The following is a 27,418-nucleotide window of genomic DNA, read 5'->3' as shown; positions in this document are numbered from 1 at the left end:
TTGATCTTAACTATTATGAGCCATCAGTCTTTCCCCATGAAAAGTGTTGGCCATTGTCCTAGACGTCTGTGGAATACCATAGATATTATTTTAAAGTAGCCGCATTAATCTTCAACCTTTTTCTGGACTGTGACCAGTCAGCCCAGGACTGTAACATGGTGTAACTGCCGGAGTATAGTTGAAATCCTCATGCTCCTGATGCCTGCTATCTTCAGTGTCGGCCATGTTGTGTCCCTGTCATGCTTCCTTGACTCTGTGATGTCATCAGACTGGGACGGCCTGGTGTGGATTGCTACTGTCAGCATGAGAGCGGAGCGGCCGTGCTTCAACTACAGTTCCTCATCAACGAGGTAAGACACACTTTGATGTGCTGGAAGTCTTGTAGGAGCAAAAGAGGGCAGACGCTTGTTCTAGAGCAGGAACCAGCCTGCTGCAGCTGCTGCTAAGCTGCAGGTCTGTGAAGTGTCGCTTCTGATAGCTCTCCAGCCCACTCTCTCTCCTTCACTCTCACTGTCTACACACATTCGGTCTCTTTTCCTGTCTTTAAAAGTCTACTTCTCCTCTCTTTTTCTCTCTCTCTCTCTCTCTCTCTCTCTCTCTCTCTCTCTCTCTCTCTCTCTCTCTCTCTCTCTCTCTCTCTCTCTCTCTCTCTCTCTCTTTCTCTCTTTCTCTCCCTCTCGCTCTCTCTCTTTCTCCCTCTCTCTCTCTCTTTCTCCCTCTCGCTCTGTCTCTCTCTCACTTTCTCCCTCTCGCTCTCTCTCTCTTTCTCCCTCTCTCTCGCCTGGAATTGACCCCTATGTTTTGTTTTCATTAAGTCTATATATTGCCCGCTATCCTTTCTCTCTTATTCTCTCTATCCTTTCTCTCTCTACTGGCTTCTGTGGAAGACAACAGAAGGGTTTGTATGAGGACTTTCACAAATTTGGCTAATAACTGTGACAAGAGGGAAGGGGAGGTTATTTAACGTCCCTATTATCTTGTGTGTGTGTGTGAGAGAGAGAAAGAGAGAGAGTGAGAGAGAGAGCAACACTATGAGAGAGAGAGAGAGAGAGAGAGAGAGAGAGAGAGAGAGAGAGAGAGAGAGAGAGAGAGAGAGAGAGAGAGAGAGAGAGAGAGAGAGAGAGAGAGAATAGGAGACCGAGATAGAAAAAGAACACATTATGTGTGGTATGTTCCCCAGGGGAAGCATTGATGTTAATATGAAACAAGACAGACTGTTTGTCCAACTCATTCAACGATACAGTTACATCATACCAAAGACAACAAGCACGCCCATCGACCACAATGCCAATTGATTCAGACTCACATTCACACATTCACACCAGAATACAGAATGATCTACCACATCAGATTAATGTGTACAATATCATTTCATTATTCCTCGGGTGCACGCTTTCGTCTGCTAACGCAACCATGTAGCCACACTCTGTCTGAGAATGTCTGTGTATTTGTTTACAGTGTCAGTGTGAATCATCTTACGATGATATCTAACCAACTCTCTCTGCCTAGAATAGGGCGGTTCAGTTCAGGGCAACGCAGGGAGGGGTGGAATGGATTAGGAGGAATTCATGGGTGGAGGAACTGGTTGGTTGAAAGCGCCTCAGGCAAAAATGCAGATTCACTGTATATGTGAATGTAGACGTGTGTGTATGTGTTCAGGCTGCACACACCGGAAGCCCGTTCTTGCATGTGTGTGAGTGTGTGTGTGAGTGTGTGTGTGTGTGTGTGTTTACGGCCCATCCCTCACACTCAACACAGTCTCCTATCTGCTTTCTTTGATCCTCACACACACTGCCTGTCAAGACACGACTGAAGGCAGCAAGCGAACACGCCCCTCCATCGCAGGTCGTTAGCTGTGGGCTTTGAATGGCTGCCACACATACAGATGAGCACTCTTGACATTCACAGAAATATAATGATTTATTCCATTAGCTTGTTGAGCCCACGAGTAGCCAATCTGACTCACTCTCCGTAACAAGACGTTTTATGAGCTGGGTACCCACCCACACTGTATCCTCCCGCTGTAGCTGTGCTCGACACATATCTGGTCACCTGCTCTGAGGTTCACCGGGCGCATTAGCTCGCCCAAGGTCAAGCCCAGAAGTAATTCTTACAGTGATGATAAACGCCGGTGTTCGTTCGTGTCAGAAGGTTGGAAAAGGGTAATTAGATTGTTTGTTTGCTAATCCTGATTAATTATTCATCTCCCCGAATGAGTCATTGGAATTGTAAATAGGTTAGAGAGAGAGAGAGAGAGAGAGAGAGAGAGAGAGAGAGAGAGAGAGAGAGAGAGAGAGAGAGAGAGAGAAAAAAGAGGGAGAGAGATGGAGATGGAGAGAGAGAGGGGGAGGAGAAATACAGACACAACAGGTGGAGCTGGTGTGAGGGAGAAGAGGGGGGGGAGGAGAGGGAGGGGGGAGGAGAGGGGGGGGAGGAGAAGGAGGGGGGAGGAGAGGGAGGGGGGAGGAGAGGGAGGGCGGAGGAGAGGGAGGGGGGGAGAAGAGGGAGGGGGGAGGAGAGGGAAGGCGGAGGAGAGGGAGGGGGGGGAGAAGAGGGAGGGGGGGAGGAGAGGGAGGGCAGAGGAGAGGGAGGGGGGGGAGAGAAGAGGGAGGGGGGAGGAGAGGGAGGGGGGGGGGGAGAAGAGGGAGGGGGGGAGGAGAGGGAGGGGGGAGGAGAGGGAGGGAGGGAGGAGAGGGAGGGGGGAGAAGAGGGAGGGGGGAGGTGAGGGAGGGGGGAGGAGAGGGAGGGCGGAAGCCAGACAGGACGACATCCATGAGGCAGCACAAGGGCATAGACCTTGGGCCTGGAACTAATGACCTGTTTAGGAGAGCAGAATTAGATCAGTGGAGAAACCCTGGCATTGTATCCCAGGCTTGTCTCTCAGTCTGTTTAGATGTCTCTGCTTTAATAGTATGATAGGTAGGACTTGTTTAGTAAAAAACAAAAACATTTTGTCCCCATTAAACATGTTGTGTAAGCTGATGAGTTGTTTAGCAACGCAGACAGCTCAGTGTCAGTGGAATGTCAATGCCAATTATATTCCAGAAATCCTGTTCCAACCAATCACCTTTGGTGAGGCGGGCCTTCCTCCTTGGTTTATTTTGTGAAACCACTGTCAATCAAACTAAAACAGGGAAGATCAGAAAATAATGGAGAGCATTGTTTTTCGTATTTAAATGTATTTCAAAATGTTGCACATTACAGCTTTAAACAACTGCCTGGTGTTTTTTTTGTTTACCAGTTGGCTAAAATTGAGTCCACAGATACTAATACTGATGTTGGTAAATGTACGGATTGGCTGTTATTAAGTGACTGCTGGATATCCGAAGTCCTAAGGTGTTTATCCATTAGAGACTTAATGAACAAACACACACACACACAGTCCTCTCCTAACCATAGCACAAGGTGGAAGTGCTATTTTGAGCTTGAAACAAGGACTGTGAATATTTACTTTGGCTCCAAACCTCCGTATCTATTTATCCATTCTTCCTGGCTCTCTCCACATCTTCCTGTGTCACCATCACTGCAGATAATCGCACCATGATGGGGTTCAAGACCCCAGACCTCCCTGTCTGTCTCGCCCTCCCTCTCCTCCTCTGCTCCGTATTCTATCATTGTTTCTGTCTTTGTGGCGAGTCGTTAGAGCGAGGTGACAGAGAGCATGTTTCTTTAGACACAACAAGCACGCCGTCTCCCGGCAACGCTAGTCAAGAGTGACACATGACGATTGACAAGTGCACACATCAGGATTGTATCGCCTGGACTGGTGGCATCAGAGAAAGACGAATAACAAAGAGATACAGTGACAGAGGCAATGTGAGCGAGTGTTTGCGTGAGTGTGCGCGAGTGCGTGTTTGAGTGTGAAAGAGAAACAGACGAACGAAAATGGAAATAAATGGGTAGCGTCTCGTAGTTCAAGATGTAAACACCTTAAAGAGAATTCATAATAACGACAGATAGAAACAGGGATAGAATGATAAAAAAGGAGCCGTGAAGAAAAACACAATTAAGCTCTATCAGACCTTTTAATCTCTTGATGGTGCCAGTTTTCCATCGACACATACCCCATCAGTCAAATTTGACATGGATTAGCTGAGCATATCCCCGCTAATGCTATTAGCGACGACATTCTAGCAGGGCCCGCGGATCGGAATGAGGGGGCAATGACATCAAATCGGACAAAGAAAGAGGAAAAAACACACGCAATTAAGTTATTCATTATTTTACTTCCCATTTAATTATTTTCTAGGATTAATTAGTTTGGTTTGGTAAACAGCGATCATTGCTCACAGTGTAATGGGGTTTTATGAGGTAGCTGTCATATGTTTAACCAAGATGGAGGAGGGACGGGCAGGATTAAACATTGCAGGTTACACTCCAACATTTAACGGAAACAAGAGAATTGGTCTATGAGGGATGTAAGCCTTATCAAGCAACAATTAATCATTTGGTGTCTCATGTATCATTCATACTACTTAGTTTAAACCGTTGCCTCAATCAAAATATGCTAATATCTTTAAAAAGATGTTCCGAAGAACCTTCAGCTAATGCACCCATTGATTGAGTACAACATGATCTAACCAACTTATTAAAAACCAACCCTCGCAGCACACACGTGGTGCCCACACAGACACACACGCACACATGTGGTGCCAGTCCGCACACACACAGACACACACACACAGAGACACGAGAGATGGGTCTTGTAAAAGAGGAACCGAGTCTAGGGAGTCAGATTACAGAAAAGCCTTGACTGAGATAAGGAAGCCCTGCTTCTCGCATGGACGCTGGTACTAGGTGGAGAGGAGGAGGTGGAGGAGGTATATGGTGGTACTAGGTGGAGAGGAGGTGGAGGAAGAGGTGGAGGATTTGTGTACATGGCCTTAGAAATGCTCTCACAAAAGCAAGACACACACACACACACATCTAAAACACTGCCACAAAGCTTCTTAATCCTTCATAACGAGCTGTTTAACTAGATTTTAATCTGTGTTTGTGGATTACTGCCACACTCACGTACCGAGGGGACGTGTAAAGTCTTTGCCCCCGAGCTCGCGGTTTCAGTCTGGAGTTTATTCACCCCCTGGGTCTCTGGCTAACTCCTTAACGCCTCCCAGAAGCAGCTCAGTGGGAGGAATTCCATTCCTCCAGTTTCAGTTAGTCGTAAACTCGAAAGCCTGAGGGAAATAATGTCGCTCCAAGCTGTTTTGACTTGCTGTTCGAGACAGTCTCTCATCTCTTTGGTCAATAACACACAAAAGTCATATTTTAGGAGGAAACCAAACTGACACTGTGAGTAATGGAACACATGTGTACTCAATTGTTCAACAAATGATCCGTTATTCAAGTTTTTATTACTTGGGTTTACTTTTGAATTACCATCACAGCTAGTTGTCATGTAATAAGTCTATGGAGCACCATAGAGGAGAACATTTGAAAGTTATTATTGGAAAAGGCAGTTTATAATCTATCATTTCCTGTTCCTCAAATCCCCATGACGAGAGCACCAGCAGCAAGTCCACTGTTTGGACCATGAGTCATGACGTCTTGAACACCTACAGTCACGCACACACACACACACATATGCCCACATGCACACACAAGCACACACAAGCACACACGCATATCAATGGGAGCGCAACGCGTCAATGTACCCCCAGTAAGAAACACCCTCAGAGCCGCGGCTGTCTGGTACAATCAGGTGTAGCTGAATGAAACAGGAAGTACCAAGTTATGCCTTGTTCTGTCCACTCTCAGAGAGCATACTATAGAAGAGAACAGTCACGTAGCAATAGGATCAATGATCCAAAACAGGGGAAATGTACCTGTGTGAAATGCTCTGTAACAGATTAAAGTAGGGCAGAGTACAATAGAGTACTGTAGATAATAGTAGAGGCCTCATCAACTACTCATCAATGATGCAAAAACCTTTTTCAAAACTTTTTAATGTGTGAATGTGTCTGTGTTTCATGTGTTTGTGTAAGGACAGTCTGAATGATTTCCTAACTGGCCCCTCATACTCAAGCATACATCATGCAGAGGACACGCTGCTTTACACACACACACACACACACACGTTCAGATAATCCAAACTTCGTCTTATATAAACGTTGTCACTTCCCTTGCTGTGTCTCCAGTTTGCATTGATCTAAGACATTTCCCGACCCTGGTTTTGTTACCGTTCATACGGACACGGCTCGTTCATCGCGTTCGACACAGCTGTCTTCGTGTGTGTTACTGACGCGTGTCGAAAGTGAGTCACATCTGTGTTGTTCCTGCAGGGGGCGCTGGTCACGGCGTGCGCTGACGACACACTGCACCTGTGGAACCTCCGTCAGCGACGGCCTGCCGTCCTGCACTCCCTCAAGTTCAACAGAGAGCGGTGAGTATGCGGTGCACAGTCAACACACAGCGAGTCCAAACACACAATAAACACACACCAAGTCAAAACACAAACCAAGGGGGTCAGATGGCTGACCGGTTAGGGAGTTGGGCTATTAATCAGAAGGTTGTTGGTTCAAATGACGTTGTGTCCTTGGGCAAGGCACTTCACCCTACTTGCCTGGGGGAGAATGTCCCTGTACTTACTGTAAATCGCTCTGGATAAGAGTGTCTACTAAATGTAAATGTAAGTACAAACAATCAATAAACACACACCAAGTCCAAACACAAACACACAACAATCACAAACCAAGTCTAACTACACACCAAGTCCATCAACTGAGATGAAAAGCTGGGTTTGACTTCCCGAGGCTTAGTACGCCAAAATAAATAATACGTCTGATAGAATAAATCTCAGCGCCTCAAGGTTGACCATCAATACTGCAAATGCAACCGCAGTATTGGCGATTTAAATATTTTAGGGTGTTCTGTCAAATTTTTGAAAGCCTTAGACATTTTTCTCATGGTCTGCAACAACTAGAGACACTGAAAAAAGCTATTGCAGTGAACTGTATGATGGATCTGTCCTCACAATGTTGAAAAGCTTTACCTGGACAAGAGATATCACAACTTGGTTAAGGATTTGAAATAATTACGTAGTGCTATGTCTCAGATAAAAAACCTTTTAATTGTGCCATATGTTTTTTCCTCAATCGCTATCAATTTGCAAGTAAAAGTAAAAAAAAAACTAACAAAGAGTTACACTTGGAGACAGAATCTTTCTTTTAGCCTTCAGAGGTAAAAGCTTTGGACTAATGTTGTTTACAATGTGGACATGCCCTTGACTCCTCTGTTCTGCCTCTGTTGACTTAGAGAACACCTGTGTTCAGCAGGAAACCTTCCAGTCTGGCTTTCAACCGGGTGCAACCACACATAGCACATCCACACCTACACAATACGTCTGTCTGATTCTGTGAAAAGAAGGTCAGGCAGAAAATGTTTGAATGTTTCACCCCAGCATTTGGACGATTAGAAATGGTCAATGTCGTCTTTGGTGGCATGGAGTGTTTTGAGAATCTTTCCTGTTAAGTACTTTTACGAACCTTGAGGAAAAGATGAAGTTATGAAAAGATGTTCTTTGTCTGGTCTCTCTTGTTTAGACGCTCTGCAGAACTCCACAGGGGCAAAGTGTGGAAAGTGGAAAAAAATATTATCGTAAAAACGTTATACATTCTTTTGAGTGTGGAGTTGTTCCAGAAATATGCTATTCAGTAGGCCTATTAATTCTTAACCATAATAGTTATTCACTGCTTTGAAATACAACAGTAAACATTGAAGTTATTGAATGTGCTATATAGTTATAAAATAGTTATAAATATATGTGCTATATAGTTATAATATAGTTATAAAATGTACTATATGGGCATGTCAGAAATATTAATCTATCAAGTATTGCAGTCAGTCGGTGAAGAATGCTGAAGATAGTATCATTTTATACAGAATAAAAGGTCACATCTTTAACTTTTTTGACAGGGGATAATCTCCATGAAAACATTGCCATCATGGCAAAGTGTCTGTGATTAAGTTAGCTATCATTGACTCTAGACCTCTTATAACTTTCCTTTTTAATTTGAGTTTATTTAACAGGCTTCACATGAGTTCTAAAGTGTTTGAGTTCCCTTCATTCTAGTATATTGGGTATTTTCAAAGGACTATGATCACTACAAAAATATACACTGTAATTAGATAGCATGACTCAGTTTCCTTGTCCTCTTAGTCAGTTTACAGTTAGCAGGTCGTGGGTATTGCATTGAGGGCACTAAAGTTAATAAGATCACGTTGAAAGTTCGACTGGATATACAAAGCCTGGATCTCTACGAAATGGCCCTATGTTATTTATCTTATTTACACAACGGCATGCCATTTCTGTCTCTACATGGTCGGGCGACCATGTCTCCCCCCCCCCCCCCCTAAAGCTGTAAACCTAGGGGAAACATTGAGCACTGTCTATTCACACAGGAAGCAGACACCTTCAGGAGAGGGAAAGTGTTTCAATCCCACAGGAAAACCGTCTGAGATGTTAATCTATTTAGAAATGCCTTTTAAATCACAAAGCCGTTTCAGGGACGTAGATTTAGTTGTAGGAGGGATTTAGGAGCATAATGCTGAATTGGAGAACATTGTATTTGTCACCATGGATCACTGAAGTCTTATGTTGAATAACTGTCAGGGTTTTAACCGTGAGTCAGCTATCAGAGGCACCTCTTGAGATACGGTTGGTATTAGATATGAAGGGTCTGTGGACCGAACTGGTCGGCCATTTTTCTTCCATGTTAACAAGTCTACTTTGGTCCCTCCAAGACGGCACAGAGCTTCATTAAAATCAAATGGTCTTTTTATTAGCAGCCATTTTGTCACACCTGGCAGCTGGCAGAAATCCATAACTGACATTAAATGTCATGGTGAAGTGTTTATAAGGCCTTGAGGGAGCGTGTGACACACATGTCTTTAAGGTGAAAAGACTTCATGCAAACTCTGAGGCTCACACACACACACATGGAAACACACACCTGTGAACACACACACACACATGGAAACACACACACGTGAACACACTTGTTCATTTCCGTATTACGGTGAACCAGGCAGGCCTTTCCCCTGCCAAGTCATTCCTATTAAAGTCATTTAAACCTGAGGAATTTAATTACTTATTCCAGCGATAACGTCTCTCTATGAGACAAGAAGAAGGTGTTTTTAATGGAGCTGTGGTTGCTGCCCAGGTGAGAAGTGCATGAGCTGTAAAATGGAAATTTTCAGTGATGGAAAATTCCAATCCCTGATGTGTGTTCTGAGTAAATATTCTCAGTGGGTGCTGACTATGTCTATATGTTTGATGATATTCTCACCTTGCAGGTACTATTATCTTTTACTATGACTGAGATTAATGGTGTGTAACATTCTCCCATTTGGATCAGCCAAAGCCTCCACTTAATCTAACTTAACTCTCCCATTGCCCACACATAAAACACTCTCCCCAGTTAGCCCAGTTAGTATCGACCAGCACACATCCACATAAAGTGCCATCATAGGCTTTTAATCAGGCTGTTCTCCATCATCATAACTCCTTCTGACTGCCATTCAAAAGAAGGCTTCTAGAAGGAAGACACTTCCGGTTGTTTCTCCCACGAATAATTCCACTTGTATGATCCATCTGCGGACAGTGAGGAGTTTGGGTCCGGTCTGGTCATTCACAGTGGAGCCACGTCGCTGAACGTTTGGGGACGATCATAATCTCACACAGTTGGGCCCAAGGCCGTAATCATAATATATGTTGGGGGGGACGGGGGACATCCCCCCCAATATTCAAATCTGGTCAAAATGTCCTCCCCAATATATTGACAAAATATTGTCCGAAATTATCATAAAAAATGTAATTCGTCCCTCCCAATGTTGACTTCATGGCTACAGCCTTGGTTATAGATAGAGGAAGAAAAGATAAGCTTGTGCATGTAGTAAACTGGTAATGCTTTCCTGTATAGTAATGTACACATTTGGGTGGGAATTCGGCTTCTAAATTCAAATGGCTTCTTGTTCCCTGTGTCTTCGAGGTGAGTGGAGGGGTATGCTGCTCACGCTGCTCCAAATACCTGATATCGCTTTTTAGCTACTGACACACGTCAGCACTTCGTCCTCACCCTCGCCCCTCTCTTTGCAGTGTACCTGCTTCCACAGAGGAACGGAGCCAGAGCGAGCTGTTTCACAGGTGGTGAAATCACTTCCAATGCTCCATTAGCCCTGTAGCTCCAAAGGGACATCTGCCGGCGTTACAGCTGTTTCTTCGGAGGCGGATGGCGGCCGCATGCGCACGAACAACAAGACATGGATGGTGAATCATCTCCCACAAGGGCGTGTGTGAGCGAGCTCTTAGAGTCAGTGACTCTTTGTCAACTCACTGACCCCGGTCCATTACGTCTTTGACACCCAGATGAGTCGCTTGGGAATCATAAGGGAGTCACCTCAGTGAACACTTGGGTCACCTCCCAATCGCTTAAATCCCCCCCCCCCCCATTCTTTTTTTGTATTTCCCGAAATGAAATACGAGTCTATCACCTCACATATTTGTGGATGCAACTTTTGCCACTGTCATGATGCTCTCCATGTGAAAATCTGATTGGTCGAATTCGAGAGATGAACTAATGAAGGTCACAACGTATTTGGATGATGTCTCGAAGGACGACAGCTCCAATTCATCACTTGACGTGTTTTACGTCATTAGAGTTGTTTTTTCCCCAGACACAGCAGACAGCTGGTGACTCAGCCCCCTCTCTCCTACCGGCTCATTTGATTGATAATTATGAGGTGCACTGACAGCACCTTGTCAGCCTGTAGGAGTCAAACAAAGCCTTTGACTTTCACTTGATTACCCTCCATACCCCCTCCATACCCCGTCTCCCCCCCCCCCAACGCACACACCCCTCCGCAAGACACACACACACACACATCCCTCCCCAAGACACACACACACACTCCTCACAAGACACACACACACTCCTCCGCAAGACACACACACTGTTGCTTGCTCTCCACGGTTCACTTTTGTTCTCCTTTCTTTTTTTTTTTACAGCAAAATTATAATTACGCAAATGCAGACTAAATGAGGGAGGTCGTCTGGGCAGTCAAGGAGCGATCGCAGGGCTGTGAAACAGCCGCCTACTCACGTCTGATTGCATGCGTGGTAGCGTTCTCTTTTTCTGCCCAAGTGCTTTGGTTCCAACTCACTTGTTCATATTTCTGGGAGCTCGGACACAATGGAATTATCTGTTGTTGTTTAGTTTCATTTTTACAAAACAGTATGAATCGAGGAATTCTTTTGTAAAAATCGAATTTGCGTAGTTAAGGGGGAAAACATGCTGTGTTTCATGCACAGAGATGAAACAGGAATCGCACAACAACAGAGGCTTGAGGAACGCCTCATTTGAGTAATCACGTAACCTGTTCTGCATGCCACCATCTCAGGTTTCCTGCTTAGAGAATTCAAATGTCTCATTCAGTCACCTCAACCCTCAACCATGAGACTGACAGTCTCTCGTCAGGAACATTAGAGTCAAATACGATTCCCTCCCTCTCCCTCGCACACGAAGGCATCTTCTCCAGTTAGCTCAAGCAAGCCTCCCCTCCAGGATCATCCAGGAGTGGTCCAAATCCTTATTGAATTGTCTCCCATCTCATTTGTCTGCTATCTAATAACGTTGTCTCTCGCTGGGCAGGGCAAGGCGGGGAGGCAGCAAGCAGGGGGCCCAGCCCTGCTGTGTCCTGGTGAGGTAATCACCATGGACAGGAGTGAATTAGAGAGTGTTGATCTTTATTCCCCCAGTTAAGGCGCTTATAAAGATGATGGATGCTAATGCAGGGTGAATGACTGTGCAAGCACCCCAACCCCCTGAATTCCTCGGAATATATGACACTGCATGTCACATGGACACATAACATGCTCATAGCGTGTTCTGCCTCAAGGTTTTTTTTTTATTGATCTTGTAGTAATTACATGTTCAGTAACATAACATGCTACCTAACGTGCTACTTTTGTGCAGGACTAAAACACAGGGTCGATGCAGGGGCTTTCGACCGTTTGTCAATTTCATGTGAAGCCGGAAAGGATCTTTCTCATAACTCAACCTGAATAAGAAGCTTTATACTGAATGTATGAAAAAGGTACCAATCTAGGGATGCTGTTGTTCCAACAAGACCTTCTAACCTGACTTGGCCTAATACCTGTCGCTAGAGCTCCCCATTAGTCCGCTACTGTTCACTAAAGCAATAGGAGTGAGATGTAACAGAGATGGAGGCATCCCAACTTAACACAGGTGATGTTTCGTCCGTGCAATACTCAGATTTTTATTAATCCGATTGAGGCAAATCTCATATCTGCAAGTCGATGCAATGAACCACCAAGCTACTTCCTGAATGAAACGGGATGATTGTTATCAAGCATATTGGAGATACTGTCGCAAGTGCTACTGTAGACTCTGGAACCATAGAGGATTGAGAACACTGGAAAGCGATTTAGTAAATGTTTAATGCAAACTCTTTCAATGCGATTATGTTGTTGGAACTGCTAGCGGGAAAATCATGCAAGGTCAACACTCTCTCCTTTTGTTTCACTATCCACTAATGTATTTGTGTTTCATCATAATTCATTACAGTTCCTCCATTCAAGTGGAGATGGACTCAATTAATGATTCAAAAATTCACTACCCTGAAGACATTCACTATCTATGGTGCCCTCTGATCATAAAAAAAAAGTTGGGTGTTGAAACACTACGACGTTACACACACATTTGACAGACAGTTACATCTATCTCGGTTTACTGGAGCAATTCACTCATTTGTCACATGACGCTGTGGGATATTGATGAAAAACAATTAACTGTACAATTAACCCAAACATAATTATGATATAATGGTGGGAAAGGTATACTGTTTTGGTGAGAGTATGATAATTATTTGGGTGGTTATTATCTGAGGCAAAACATTAATTACAGAGCTGCGTGGTATGCAAAACATATCAATCTTAATGTCAATACACAAACATACTAATATAAACATGTATCCATACTAATATCAATACACAAACATACTCATATAAACATGGATCCATACTAATATCAACACACAAACATACTCATATAAACATGGATCCATACTAATATAAACACACAAATATACTAATATAAACATGTATCCATCCTAACAGTTTTTGTTTCTGTCTTCCAGGATCACGTTTTGCCACCTTCCCTTCCAGAGTAAATGGCTGTACGTGGGTACAGAGCGAGGAAACACCCACATCGTCAACATCGAGTCCTTCATCTTGTCTGGATACGTCATCATGTGGAACAAGGCCATCGAACTGTGAGTTTACACTGATTTACAGGAGCTCCACCAGTAACAATCAAATCTTTTTTATTGATGTTGATAATTATCCTTGTCATCTGGATCAATGCTGATTTTAACACTAACACTGGAGTATGTTAGTCATAATAATAACAATAATATAGATGTTGTCGTATTATTATATAAGATGATGTTAGTGAGGAAGATTTTGGTAATAGCATCTTCCATGTTGATGATTACACTCACATTCCCCGGGAGGCACGTAGGGTGAAGTGCCTTGCCCAAGGACACAACGTCATTTTGTACTGCCGGGAATCAAACCGGCAACCTTCTGTTAATAGCCCGATTCCCTAACCGCTCAGCCATCTGACCCTCAATAAATAAAAACTGTATCGGCTGCACTTCTGGGTCTACTGGAAAGGAAGTGCAATGCATGCTGGAGTTCATGCTGCCGCTGCAACTATGTCGTTTATTAAATTTTTTATGGCGATATCTGCTGTGTTACTCTGTCCTGTTTTCTCCTTTTCATTCCAAACCATGACCAATGCCAGTCTCCCTTCTCTGCAGAACGCATTAGTCTATTGTAAAAACTAGACACCCCCCCTGGTCTGAAGGTAAACCCCACCCTACCACCTTAACTAACACATTTTCTGCGGGAAACCCTGCAAGCTGTACAGTTATACAACCCTCTGCAACAGGTGTTTACCTGCATCAACAGTCAAAACGACTTTTCTGCAGCGACACAATACCATGCAACTTTGCTGTCACAAGGATTGTGACAGATCCCACCTGGAGTTGACAGTAAACAGCTTAAGCATCGGCCCCTTTTTCACGACACGACTCCACAAGCTTTCACAAAGAGCCTTTTTATTTTCCGTTGGATGTGGCACACCTACGTCGCCGCTCTCCTCCGGTGCCAGTCTGACAGGCCCTGGAGAGCGTCGATCAGGCGCCTCGCTCGCACCCAGACATCTCTGTGCTTGGCGACAGCCTAAGCTGTAGTTAGCAGTCTGCTTGGCTCTGATGTTGGCGGACCACCTGTCAGTCACTCCACGCTCTCACGGAAGTCCTAGGACACTGTGTCAGGGCGGGATTCAAGCTAAGTGGTAGGCGTGTGGATAGCAACACCTGTTGTGGGGGTTTATCTGCTGTTCTGGTGGATTGCATCTTCCCACTTGCCAAAGCTAGACTATAATTGGCATTAAAATGGGTTTTAAATATGAATGACCCATGATTATTATTATTTTGGTTATTTGCGATTTCGATTCGCGTATTGACAAGTTCTAGTGGATTGACAATGAATTTGGCTGAACAAATTTCAGTTTGAGTTATTCTGGATGAGTCAGAGTTCAACAGTACACGTATGTCCAGGTAAGACATAAATTGAGTGAGGGAAACAAGATTTCTGTGCTCATCAAGATGATTACCCAAAAAGCCTAAGGAGCTCTCACTGTTAAGACTTTTGAAGGACCTTTCTCATTATGAATGAAAATGAGAAACGCTCCAAACCTCAAAGATAATCCCCTGGTGGATAAAGAGAGAGGGAGCGAAGACAGAATGTTCTTTTCACGTTCAGAGAGGCTTGAGCACCACAGGTGTGTGAACAACTACTATGTGTGTGTGCGCGTGTGTGTGTGTGTGAAATTGGAGTGTGAATTTAAGGTCATTAAACAGTAGCTTCTTCTTGCCTGAACAGACACACACACAGACACATACACACACACAGACACACACACAGACAGACACACAACCAGACAGACACACACAGACACACACACAGACACACTAACATGTACAGTAATTGCTCACACACAGACCTGCTAAGCTTTTCTATAGATTCATTTCTTACTAAGAACATAAACCTCAGCCTAGACTTACAGTGCATTGTGTGACACATCCCTGCCGTCTGCAGGTTTACATCCACGGAGGTCCAAAACGAATTCACTTTTCTATCAAAGGGAGGTGAGCAAGTAGCTTGCACTGAATTTATCTTAATTCTAATGACTATGCTGACAGGAATGAGCTGTGCTTGATCCTTAAACTGTGCTCTATAGTGCAATAACTTTGTCCCAGAATGCTTGGCCAGTGCAAAGCACAAGCACAAAATGGGGCAGCACCACTTCAGGCGTTAGCCATCGTAAATCAACGATTCCACACACAAAATCCCTCCGCACTCTCCAACCAGACATCCATTCAGGAAGTGTGCCATGTACTCTCAATTCCCACGACGGCGACTGAACTCTTTTACTGTAATGCTTTCTGTCTGAATCCTTGTTTCTGCAGGCTTCATGGAAGCCCTAGATTTAGTGCCTGAGTGAGGGATGGAAGGGGAGTTTCGGCACCTTTAAATCATAAGAGAAGAAAGAGAAACAGAGAGTGAGATAGCTGTTGCTTCCCTGACATGCTCACACATCATCATCTGTCTGAACATGCCTCTGAACACGAAGGAAATGCTGCTTGAAAAAAATGTTTTCATCAAAAATGGTTAAGGAAACGATTCAGTCAATTTAAATATGAATGGTAGCATTTGGTTAATATTCTCTGTGTTTTCTGTTTTTAACTGCTCATTTTTAGACAGTTCCCTCCCAGGTTCCCTATGCCTTGGCATGACCACGTTAATGGTCTTTGTGTTTCCGTAATTAGCCCATTATTTTCTAATTAAGACAGGGTTTATCAGTCTAATGTAATCTAGGTCTTTCTGGCCTGCCTTCCTTGGCAGCAGGCTAAATTGAGACAGAATACCCAGAGGAGGGAAAAGCAGGCCCATTCATGTTAATGAAAACACATGCTAACATTTCTCCTCCTTCCTCTCCTCCCTCCTTACTTTGTCACATGTTTGTATTTTTCTCCTGGTCGGTCCTCCGAGGCAGAGGAGGGTATGACGTCTTGAGGAGTTTGCGAGAGGAAGAGAATAAGGAGGGTTTCTGTAGCAAATCAAAAAGGAAGGCTGTGCTGTTGACATTAACAGCCTTGTGTATGGAGGAAAAATGAAAAGAATTGTCTGTGTGTGTGTCTGTGTGATTACGAGGAAGGAGATGGTGGAGTGGAGGCAGTGTGAATATCCTTGTTTCTACTCGTCTGGGAAATTAGTTTGTCTTGTCACCGTTGGGCTTCTGTCCAGGGAGAGAAGGAGCAGAGAGAGAGACAGACACAGAGAGAGACAGAGAGAGAGAGAGAGAGAGAGAGAGAGAGAGAGAGAGAGAGAGAGAGAGAGAGAGAGAGAGAGAGAGAGAGAGAGAGCGTTTTAATGAGTGAGAGAGAAAAGTGTCAAATGTGTGTACTGGAGGGCCTGCAAATATTTACGATACACAAAAGTCTTCGCCACCAAAGCCCCAAGTAGAACTCCACCAGCGTCAATGTTCGTGGAAGATGATTTGCCTGGGAGATGTAGTTCTGTTGAGGATTAATGAATGTGCATCTGTGTACTACGCTATTGGCAGTAGGCCACTATGTTATGTCCTCAAGGATCTGTCATGCCCCATTAGTGTCCTCTGACCTCCGTCACAGCACACAGTGCCTCTGGTTCAACAGAAAATGACGAACGCACTCGACTCAGATGCTCCGACACTCACAAACTAACGAATATAAACCAATGCGATCCTATTAATATTTCTCTCCCCTTTTTTGGTGGTACAATATCTCTTAGGCACAGCGCTTTGCTAATCCTGCTCATGATTCACAGAGAAAAATCCACCTTTAATAATTGATGTGACATCATAGATGCGCTGTAGAGGAGGAAATGAAATCTGAAGAAAGACAGAACATCAAAGCTTCTCGCCAACTGACTGTTACCATTGTTTGGTAAGACAAGAAGACAAAACACAGAATAATCCTTTGTTAGGGCCTTACAGAAACATATTTTCATTATCTTGCTCTATTTATTTCTTTATTTCTTTATTACATTTTTCAAAGCCAGTCCAAACTAGACTATTAACGCTAAAACATGCACAATAACTATACTTTCACCATCATTTAATTGGATTCTCTGCGTGAGAACACACTGGGAGGAGGAAATTCAGCCTGGCGGTTAAAGAAGTGGTGTATCGGCGGTATTATACGAGTCTGAAACAGGGCATAATCTTCTAGACAGGATGTAGGTCATTTCGATGCTAGCGGCTCAGACGGTAAGCTAGCGTTACCGTGTCGGAGTGAGCTAACCTTCGTCCGCACCGCATCAGCAGCTTTCAGAACGATCAACCGACAGAAGCCCTGGTCGGACTGTCCGCTGGTTGTGTTACCTCATCCTGGCGGTTGGCAAGGGCTGTTTTCAGACATCACGCTCTTTCACACTAGTGCAAAGTGCAGGTGGCAGACACGCGAGAGCGCGAAAATGTAGGCCTAACTGTTCTGCAACTTACCAGTGCAAGGCTAGGGGGTTTCTGGGGGACAGAACACTTCCTCGTCCATTAATTGTGCAGAGCAGGACAAGTTAGCTTTCATTTACTTACTTTTCAGCGTGAGAAATAGCCTACATGATGTTGCGTAATAGCGTAAAAAATGGTTGAAACGCGGGAGTCTCACGGCGGATACGTGAGACTCGAGGGAAGCCTGTGTGATCATTAGATCGTGTGTTAGTTTACGTGGGCGTTCAAACTCGCACTCTAGTTTACGTTCACGAATCTCTGGTCAGTGTTGTCAACCATCCTGTCGGTTATTATAGCCCCCCTCCACCTCCCTCCTGTTGCTTCTGTTACCATGGCTCCCCGGGACCCGACTGAGCGCAGGGCATTTCTTTGTTCCCCACAGCAAAGCTTTTCTGTGGTTTCTCTCTGATAAGGTCCGCTTGTCTCTCTTTGGTGTGGCTGAGGAGAACGTTTTCCCCTCAGCCCGGGTCAAATAAGTCGAGTCTACCCGGTTCTCGACATCTCCTTATTTGTATCATGTTAAATTAATAACCTTACTTTCACAGTTTTAATTTTTTGTTTATTTAACCTCTTTCTCTTATCCCTGAACTCTTCTCTGGCAGAAAAGCTCTGCACTGTATGTGAAGTCTGTGGACTCTCAATGTAATGTTTCAAGGTATTACTGTCTCCAGCTTGGTTAAGTTATAGGCTACACTCCTCTGTACTGACTCAGAGGTATGTTTGTTTTTGAAATCTAATTAGACCCTGTGTGCATCTTAGTTTGTATGCTGTTACTAGAGGAATCCATCCTTGAACACAACAATTAAGGGTTTCCGAATGTCTTTGCACATTTCCATACAGATTGAAATTTGCTGAAGGAAAAAAAAAAAAATCTCCAAGTTTCCAGCCTCATGAAACTAGGGTGCTGGTTGTGATCTGTCAGAGCATGTCACACACACGGTTAACGCGTGATGGCACGGTTCACAACCAGAACACTGGCGTTGCTAGGCAACTAGAGGTCAGAGGTCAGAAGAAATGCACTGGCAGGATAGCGGGGTAGGTTGGCACCAAGCTAGCAATCACCACATGTGTTTGTGTGGAGTGTAAATCCTTTTGTAGCCAGATAATATGTTGGCTCAGTTCCATGTGGGGGTCCAAGTGTTTGTGAGGGGCTGGACTGTGGAGAATGCGTGAAGATTGGTTGTGTTTCACTGTGTGTGTGTAGCTAGCGGCCTTTGTAGAGAGTGACTTGGCAGTGGGATTCTACAGGGAGCACACAGCAGTTTGACTTTTCATCCTGGTGCTGAAGCAGATCCAGAACATTCTCTAAGGTGAATGTACTGGCAGCATGCCAGAGCGTTTTCCCTTACGGACTGAGCACCACCAAAGTAAGGCTCTAACCGGAAGTTTAGCTGCAAGCGCTAAACTCCTACAGTAGAATCCGTAGATTATTTGGTGGTTTAAATCTCATGTTGGGTGGTGTGTGCTGTTTTAAGAAGACCTAGTGGTCTTCATGTTAATGTTGTTACAGCTTTTTTATTGACTTGTTATTTCCACCTTTCCCTCACTTTCTGTCCGTCACAGGTCGACTAAAACACACCCAGGGCCAGTGGTTCATCTGAGTGACAGCCCAAAGGATGAAGGAAAGGTGAGTGGGCGAAAGGCTAAGAAAAAAAAACAACTATTTTCTTTCTCTCCTTTTTTGCAGAAACAGTTAGCCGTCAGCCACGGTTAACCCGCCTCACTCTCGCCGCTCTCTCAGGACTCTAGTGGGTCAATCAATGCCCAGTTCACACCCCACAAGTTAGAACTGGGCTATGTTAGTTAGCCCATTAATCTCAATGCCCCTATATGATTCACTGATGCTAATGCTAACGCTAACATTGTTGACATCAGCCCTCTAAGGCTAGCGGTCTTCCTTATCCCGGTAGGCGGTACCGTGGGAGATTTTTCTCCCAGGTTTCGGTCGGGTCAGTTGACGGTCAGAATCAGTAAGCACAGCTCCGTGGCTACGAGGCAGGAAGCATCAAGGGGAATTGATTCACTGAGGTCTTCCTGGCACTCGATGTGTGTGGGTTGCCGGGTGTGAAAATAGACTGAGAAGCTGTCAACAGGAAGTTTCAAACAGGGAGGGAGAAACAAACCTGCAGAGTGTTTAGGACGTGGATGGTGAGACAGAGATGTTTTCAAAGTCTATGGCCAGAGTGGAATTTGGTTCAAGTTATTTTTTTTATTTTTTTTGCCGCCCTTAGGCCAGCCATATTTCAGCATCTTGATCTCTTCTGTGTGTATTCTGCCATGAAATACCCATGGCCTACATGTATAATGTGTGTTTGGGTATGGCTTTTTATGTATTTCCTACTGAGTTCCCCCCTGCCCATCCTCTCTTATCTATTCCAATGTTCTAACTCAGTGGTTCTCAACCCTGGTCCTCAAGTACCCCCTGTCCTGCAAGTTTGAGGTATTTCCCTGTTCCAACACACCTGTTTCAAATGAATGGTCGTTAGCAGGCTCATTTAATTTGAATCAGGTGTGCTGGAGCCAGGAAACATCTAAACCATGTCGTACCGGTACCTGAGGACCAGGGTTGAGAACCACTGCTCTAACTACACGTGTGTTTTTTATGGTAATGCACACACGTGCATTACGCTACATTACATTTAGTCATTTCGCAGACGCTCTTATCCAGAGCGACTTACAGTTAGTACAGGAACATTCCCCCCGAGGCAAGTAGGGTGAAGTGCCTTGCCCAAAGACACTACATCATGTGACGCGGCGGGGAATCGATCCAGCAACCTTCTGATTACTAGCCTGACTCCCTCACCGCTCAGCCATCTGACTCCACAAGTCTGTGCGAGTCGGAAGGTATCCCGAGTGAGGCTGAGAGTGGTGGCGTGCAGACAGGCTGTCTTCCGCCCCACCTGTTCTCCACTTGACGTTCTGTGATCTGTGCCTCCACTCAGTCAGGTCTCTTCACGGGGGTCTGTCTCATCCTCCCCAGAGACACACGTCCTTTAAATACCCCTCCGCATCGCTCTCATCACTCTCCCCCCTAGGCTGGGGGCGTGTGTGACGGGCGATGCTCTCCCTTTAGCCCCCTCCTCTCTCTCTGAAGGTGTATTTAGGCGATGTTTTGAGTGTGTGATGGGGGGGGGGGGGTTTGGTAGACACTCTTTTGTCTCTACCCTTACTCTGTGCTTGGCGCTCAAGTGTCTGTCGCTGTGGGTGTTTGTGTGGGTGTACTTGATTTGACGGCAGCGTTTTGCAGGCACTATGTTGGTCCCAGCCATGTGTGGTTTTCTGTGTGTGTGTCTTTAGCTCTGTCTCAGCTTGCCTCCTGTAGTCTTTGCTGCTGTCATCTACCAGTAGGCCTACTATTACGGATCGAATCCATGTGATGACTGTTGCTTTGGCACATACTATGATTACTCTGTTTTTCTCTGTCTTTCTCTCTGTTTCTCTCTGTGCATAGCCCCTGCTCACCTCCCACATCTCATTAATCCAAAAACTGCTGACTCTGGATTTGAGATTTTTAAAATTTTGCTGACAAAGGCCACATCTTTTTTTAGATCCTTCCTCTCTTCTACTCTTTCTCAGCATTTCTCTCTCTCTCTCTCTCTCTCTCTCTCTCTCTCTCTCTCTCTCTCTCTCTCTCTCTCTCTCTCTCTCTCTCTCTCTCTCTCTCTCTCTCTCTCTCTCTGTCTGTCTGTCTGTCTGTCTGTCTGTCTGTCTGTCTCTCTCTCCCTCATATATATATGAACCCAACCTTTTGCTCTCGAGAAATCACCCAGATTTTAGCTTCTGCTTCCTCATCCTAAAAAGTAAATCCTCTTCAAACCGCACACACACGCGCGCACACACACACGGGTAAAGCCTGCCAGCAAATAACCTGTGTGTGTTTAGTGGTTCACTACTGGTGGGGATCATCCTTCCCAATCCTCCCTAATCATATCTCACTCTGGAGAAGGAGCTCACGAGAGTTACCAGCCAGGCACTAGAGAGTGTGGAGAGGGAAGAGAGGGAGAGGGATGGAGGGAGGCAGGGACGGAGGGAGAGACGGAGGGAGAGAGGGATAGACAGAGAGGGAGAGAGAGAGAGAGAGAGGGAGAGAGAAAGGGAGGCAGGGACAGAGGGAGAGAAGGAGAGGGAGAGATGTAGAGACAAAAGTAGGAATTAGGGGTGCACTGAGTGCAGAGTTGTTTACCAAGTCTGGCTTTAGTGTCATATTTGCGTCAAATTTTGTTGGGGAATTTGAAGTGTCCTTAGCAGTAGTTTCCTAACGTGAGTCATATTTTTTGCTCTTTCCAATCCCAGAGTAAAGTTTTGCCCAAAACAGTTTTTGGACTTCTTATGAAGTTAACGATACAAATTCTGAAACGTCCCCCTCTGTACTCTAAATTGTTCTTCCTTCTTTTTCTTCTTCCTTTCCTCTGTGCTCTGTACTCTAACTTGTCCTTCTTCCTGTTCTTCTTCCTTTCCTCGTGTCACTCATCCCTCACAGCTGTTGATTGGGTTTGAGAGTGGGACCGGTCGTTCAGTGGGACCTCCGTGCTAAGAAGGCGGACTACAGAGTCTCCTATGATGAGGTGAGCTTGCTCCACACACTTTCACCAGGTACTTCATCTTATCCTCCACTTGTAAAGCATTTTATCCAGTTCTTATTAGATTGTTCAATTAATCACATCGTACATGTAAGGCTAAAGTATAAATACCCCCTATGAATTAACACCTGTAAACGCTGTCACCTTGTGTACTTATTGGGTAGTCTAGAGACCACTGCCTTTTCTCCTCTGTGTTATTTAGTACCTGTGGCCTTGAAGTCGCTCTGAAATAAAACCTTTCAGACTCGTACAATTAGCCCACATGTTAGCGGCAAGCCTGTCTTAAGAGCGGATCTGCCCGCGCATCTCTTATCTCTCCTTAGAGGAAGTGTCGGAGTGCTGTTAATTATCCCTCTCTTGATGCATACCCATCTCTGGTGTCTAGCATCTATTGAGAGAGAGAGGGGGAGGGAGAGAGAGTGAGAGAGAGGGGGAGGGAGAGAGAGAGAGAGAGAGAGAGGGGGAGGGAGAGAGAGAGAGAGAGAGAGAGGGGAGGGAGAGGGGGAGGGAGAGAGGGAGAGAGAGGGGGAGGGAGAGGGAGGGAGAGAGAGAGAGAGAGAGAGAGAGAGAGAGAGGGAAAGGGGGGAGGGAGAGGGGGAGGGAGAGAGAGAGAGAGAGAGAGAGGGGGAGGGAGAGGGGGAGGGAGAGAGAGGGGGAGGGAGAGAGAGAGAGAGAGAGAGAGAGAGAGGGGGAGGGAGAGGGGGAGGGAGAGAGAGAGAGAGAGAGGGGGAGGGAGAGGGGAGGGAGAGAGAGGGGAGGGAGAGAGAGAGAGAGAGAGAGAGGGGGAGGGAGAGGGGGAGAGGAGAGAGAGGGGGGAGAGAGAGGGGGAGGGAGAGAGAGAGAGAGAGAGAGAGAGAGAGAGGGGGAGGGAGAGGGGGAGGGAGAGAGAGGGGGGGAGGGAGAGGGGGAGGGAGAGAGAGAGAGAGAGAGGGGGGAGGGAGAGGGGGAGGGAGAGAGAGGGGGAGGGAGAGAGAGAGAGAGAGAGAGAGGGGGAGGGAGAGGGGGAGGGAGAGAGAGAGAGAGGGGGAGGGAGAGGGGGAGGGAGAGAGAGAGAGAGAGGGGGAGGGAGAAAATTATAATCGAAGAGCTTCTGAGCAGCCGAGACAAAACACATGAGACACATTGAGACAACAGGAGCTCTCTATTTGAGAGGGGCAGTGTTTCAGAGAGGTGCAGTGTTTCAGAGAGGTGCAGTGTTTCAGAGAGGTGCAGTGTTTCAGAGAGGGGCAGTGTTTCAGAGAGGTGCAGTGTTTCAGAGAGGTGCAGTGTTTCAGAGAGGTGCAGTGTTTCAGAGAGGGGCAGTGTTTCAGAGAGGTGCAGTGTTTCAGAGAGGTGCAGTGTTTCAGAGAGGTGCAGTGTTTCAGAGAGGTGCAGTGTTTCAGAGAGGTGCAGTGTTTCAGAGAGGTGCAGTGTTTCAGAGAGGTGCAGTGTTTCAGAGAGGTGCAGTGTTTCAGAGAGGTGCAGTGTTTCAGAGAGGTGCAGTGTTTCAGAGAGGTGCAGTGTTTCAGAGAGGTGCAGTGTTTCAGAGAGGTGCAGTGTTTCAGAGAGGGGCAGTGTTTCAGAGAGGGGCAGTGTTTCAGAGAGGGGCAGTGTTTCAGAGAGGTGCAGTGTTTCAGAGAGGTGCAGTGTTTCAGAGAGGGGCAGTGTTTCAGAGAGGTGCAGTGTTTCAGAGAGGTGCAGTGTTTCAGAGAGGTGCAGTGTTTCAGAGAGGGGCAGTGTTTCAGAGAGGTGAAGTGTTTCAGAGAGGTGCAGTGTTTCAGAGAGGTGCAGTGTTTCAGAGAGGTGCAGTTTTTCAGAGAGGGGCAGTTTTTTGCCACTTGTGATTCTTGAAACACACGCTCTCTTTCTCTTCTCCGTTTTTCTTTTTGTTTGTTGTCTTTCTCTCTTTCTCTCACTCTGATTTTATTGATCATTTCCTCCGCAGGAAGAAAACCAATCCCATTTCAAAGGCTGAGAGATGAGCTGGAAGACACCTATAGTTTGTAATTAGTACGGTGTGATTAACTGAGTGATTTCTGCCTTGACAATTTTTTACTCGCTTCATTTCAATCAGGAAACTTCAAAGGATCTACCTCACACACCTGCGCGCTTCTGACACAAATGATAACAAATAAGGGGGCTATATTTTTTCTTTCCGGAATGAGAATCAAATGAACAGGAAAGATCAAACACATTCAATAACCTTTCTGTTCTTGTTATGTTCTTATCATGTGGCAGTCCACCGGCAGTCTCATATCCATGAGCTAAACTAATTGGATTGCTGTATTGATTTTTAACACGATAATAAATCGGATGTGGGGTGACTGTTACATACGAAGGTTTAACGCTCTCTGCACCTGTCCATGTCCTTTGTTTTCCTCCCTTCTTCCTCTTCCTGTCTCTCATGGTGTAGCTGTGATATTGATCTCCCCCTTCTCACAGCCCTCCTCACGGCTGCTCTCATTTACGAGCCTCGTCATAGACCATTGGGTCTCTAACTTCCTCTCTTTCGCAGCACGAGGTTTTGCACAGTGGCATAATGATTCCCAATGAACCCTCGCATGAGGCGCCAGTACAGGAGCCAAACTTCATCTTAATAAGTGACATTTGATGGCTTGGAATGGAAACGTTACAGCCAACCCTGACCCGTTCTGCTCTGCCCTGCCTCTCCCTCGCCAGGCTATCCATTCAGTCAGCTGGCACCACGAGGGGAAACAGTTCATGTGCAGCCACTCAGACGGAAGTCTGACACTGTGGAACCTCCGGAACACGGCAAAGCCTTTCCAGATCACCTTTCCTCACGGTGAGACACACACAGGCGTGCACATCCACACGTTGTGACGGTTTAAGTCTGGGGTGCCAGGCAGACAAAGCCTACGAGAGAGATTGACTCTCCATAAGGTGAAGGCCGTACACACACACACTCACACACACACATGAGTACACACACAAACACACTCTAGACCTAGCACGTCATCACCCTGAACCCTGCCCTCTCATCTGTTCATCTATTCGGTTCACTCGTCCGTATGGGATTTATTGACAGACCACATGTAGTGGGAGGGTGAGGAACTTGTAGAACAGACATCTAAGCCCAGGTCAGGGCTCTGCTGAGCTCCCAGTCCTTACTCTCCCACCCACAAACTGAGACACCGACAGGAAACGGCTTTGATGAGCAACCAACTGCCGACAGTTGCGTCATGGCCACCACACCCCTCACAGCTGGTGGCCGCGGAGCCGGGATGGAGGGCTGTGTAAGTAGGCGGCACACTCTGACCCTGCCACTTCCAAGACGAAAACATCCCTCACTCTCTCTCACATACATAAATACACACACACACACACACACAAGTGGAGGAAAGGCACAAGAAGATGAGTAATGGCAACAGACTTGAGATTCAGCTCAGTGCCTGACAGACTGTGTTGGTGTTGTCCAATCTCTGTGCCAAGTCGGGGTGTGAGTCATCTGTTCAGAAATGAAATGAAAGAGAACCCTTTGGACTATTCATAAACTGTAGTAACGAAGGAAATAACTCGGTAAATGTTCAAATCTCAGCGTCTCTGGGTGTGCTGTGACTTTGGGCTGGCTATGTCGCAAATAGCTTATTTTTTGTTGTTGTTTGCAACATAATTTCATGAGGGACATAATGTTGTTTTGACAGGGGTACCAGGAAGGACAGATCCTCATCCAGATGCTATGCCGAGTCAGACCTCAGGGCACTTGTGTTCATCAGTTCGTCATCAGACGTGACTTTGGGAAAACCGAGAAATGTTACTTATCTCTCTCTCTTCATTTGTTCTCTGCTACCACTCGTTTTCAAACAAATATAATTTATTTTTGATACAAGCGACCTTTGGCAGTGAAGCCTGATTTAGGTTGAGAAAATCTGTAAAAAAGCTATGATATTCAACTAAAAGCTACTGTCTTCATTCTTCATCAGGTAAGATCCAGAAGGATGGCCGAAAGGAATCATGTAAACCTATCCTGAAAGTGGAATACAAGACATCAAAGAGCAGGTAAAGAACCTTCTTCTTCATCCGTACGTAGACTCCCCTCCATCAGACCCCAACTGCCCTATGTCATGTGCTGTGAGTAGCCAGTAGGTAGCTTCACAGAATGATTTTAAGGCCATAAGTCATGATATTCAGAGGTTAGTTGAGTCAATTCCTCACAGGGAACTGCAACCCTGAAATTTGTCTTTGCCAAAACCTTTCCTAGCATGTTTTCACTCGTTGAACTTCTGGAGGTCTTTTATGAAGTGGGCTGTAGTCTATTAAGACTAAGAAAATGACAAAACAATCAAAAATATATAGCAAGCCTTTTTAAAAAGGCATGCTGCATCGAAGACATTCTTTGAAGCATAATTTCTCTTTTTGATGGATAGTCTTTGTTGTCTTTTTGGAGTCGGATGAGTGAGTTGTATTATCATTTAGATTGCTCCCACCAATGTTTTGTAGGATAACAATGGGCCTTTATGCTTCATAGTTGTTGCATAGTTGAACACAAAAGAGGACACTTTAAATCACAGAGGCACAAAGAGCGACAGCAACATCTTGGTTGTCACGATGACATGCTCAGGCCCACTCAACGAATGAGGCGTTTTCGTGGCTTTTCTTAAAAGCATATCGATCGTTTAAGGGGCTGAGGTGACTGTCCCAGGACACGCCCCTTGGGGTAAAACCTTCACGCTCACACTCTGACAATGAATGAGTCCTTCTTGTGCTAACTCTCTGGCTAGCTAGGCTGGACACACATGTACTCCAGGTCCCCTGGAATGGGAAGCTGAGATGCTGAAACTCTCAAATGTGGACCCATGTTTGCAGGCAGGCTGATTTTGTTGTTGTCATGATTTACAGTGAAACTGAGGCACGTTTCCTCAGAGAGAATCCCACTTTCCCTTCTCCGGTTTTCCCCCTTTGACTCAGTGTACCGGCTTGTGACTCGATTGTTTCAGTCCCATACTGATGCAGTACTGGTCTTCTAAAACATGTTCATGCTAACATCACGAGCCTCACGATGTCCTCACCGAAGAGCCTCTCTGACTTCACAGCAGCGAGCCGTTTGTTATCTTCTCCGGTGGGCTGTCATACGACAAGGCTGGACGGCGACCCACGCTGACCATCATGCACGGCAAGGCCATCACCGTCCTGGAGATGGACCACCCCATCGTCGAGTTCTTAGTCCTCTGTGAGACTCCGTACAACAACGGTGAGTGCTGTGAT

General features: G+C 45.6%; 1 protein-coding gene across 1 annotated transcript in view; it reads left to right on the top strand.

Moving 5' to 3' along the window:
* Positions 1-27,418, top strand: part of stxbp5l (syntaxin binding protein 5L) — a 67,936-nt gene that overhangs the window by 9,415 nt on the left and 31,103 nt on the right. The window contains 9 exon segments of the mRNA XM_047047364.1: positions 269-350; positions 6,282-6,382; positions 13,156-13,290; positions 19,200-19,263; positions 22,117-22,143; positions 22,145-22,201; positions 24,875-24,998; positions 26,137-26,212; positions 27,247-27,404. Of these exon segments, the coding sequence (XP_046903320.1) occupies positions 269-350; positions 6,282-6,382; positions 13,156-13,290; positions 19,200-19,263; positions 22,117-22,143; positions 22,145-22,201; positions 24,875-24,998; positions 26,137-26,212; positions 27,247-27,404 (824 nt within the window).

The sequence above is a fragment of the Hypomesus transpacificus genome, chromosome 23 (genome assembly GCF_021917145.1).
Source record: "Hypomesus transpacificus isolate Combined female chromosome 23, fHypTra1, whole genome shotgun sequence".
Taxonomy (NCBI): Eukaryota; Metazoa; Chordata; class Actinopteri; order Osmeriformes; family Osmeridae; genus Hypomesus; species Hypomesus transpacificus.
This window is presented reverse-complemented; position numbering and strand designations above follow the sequence as displayed.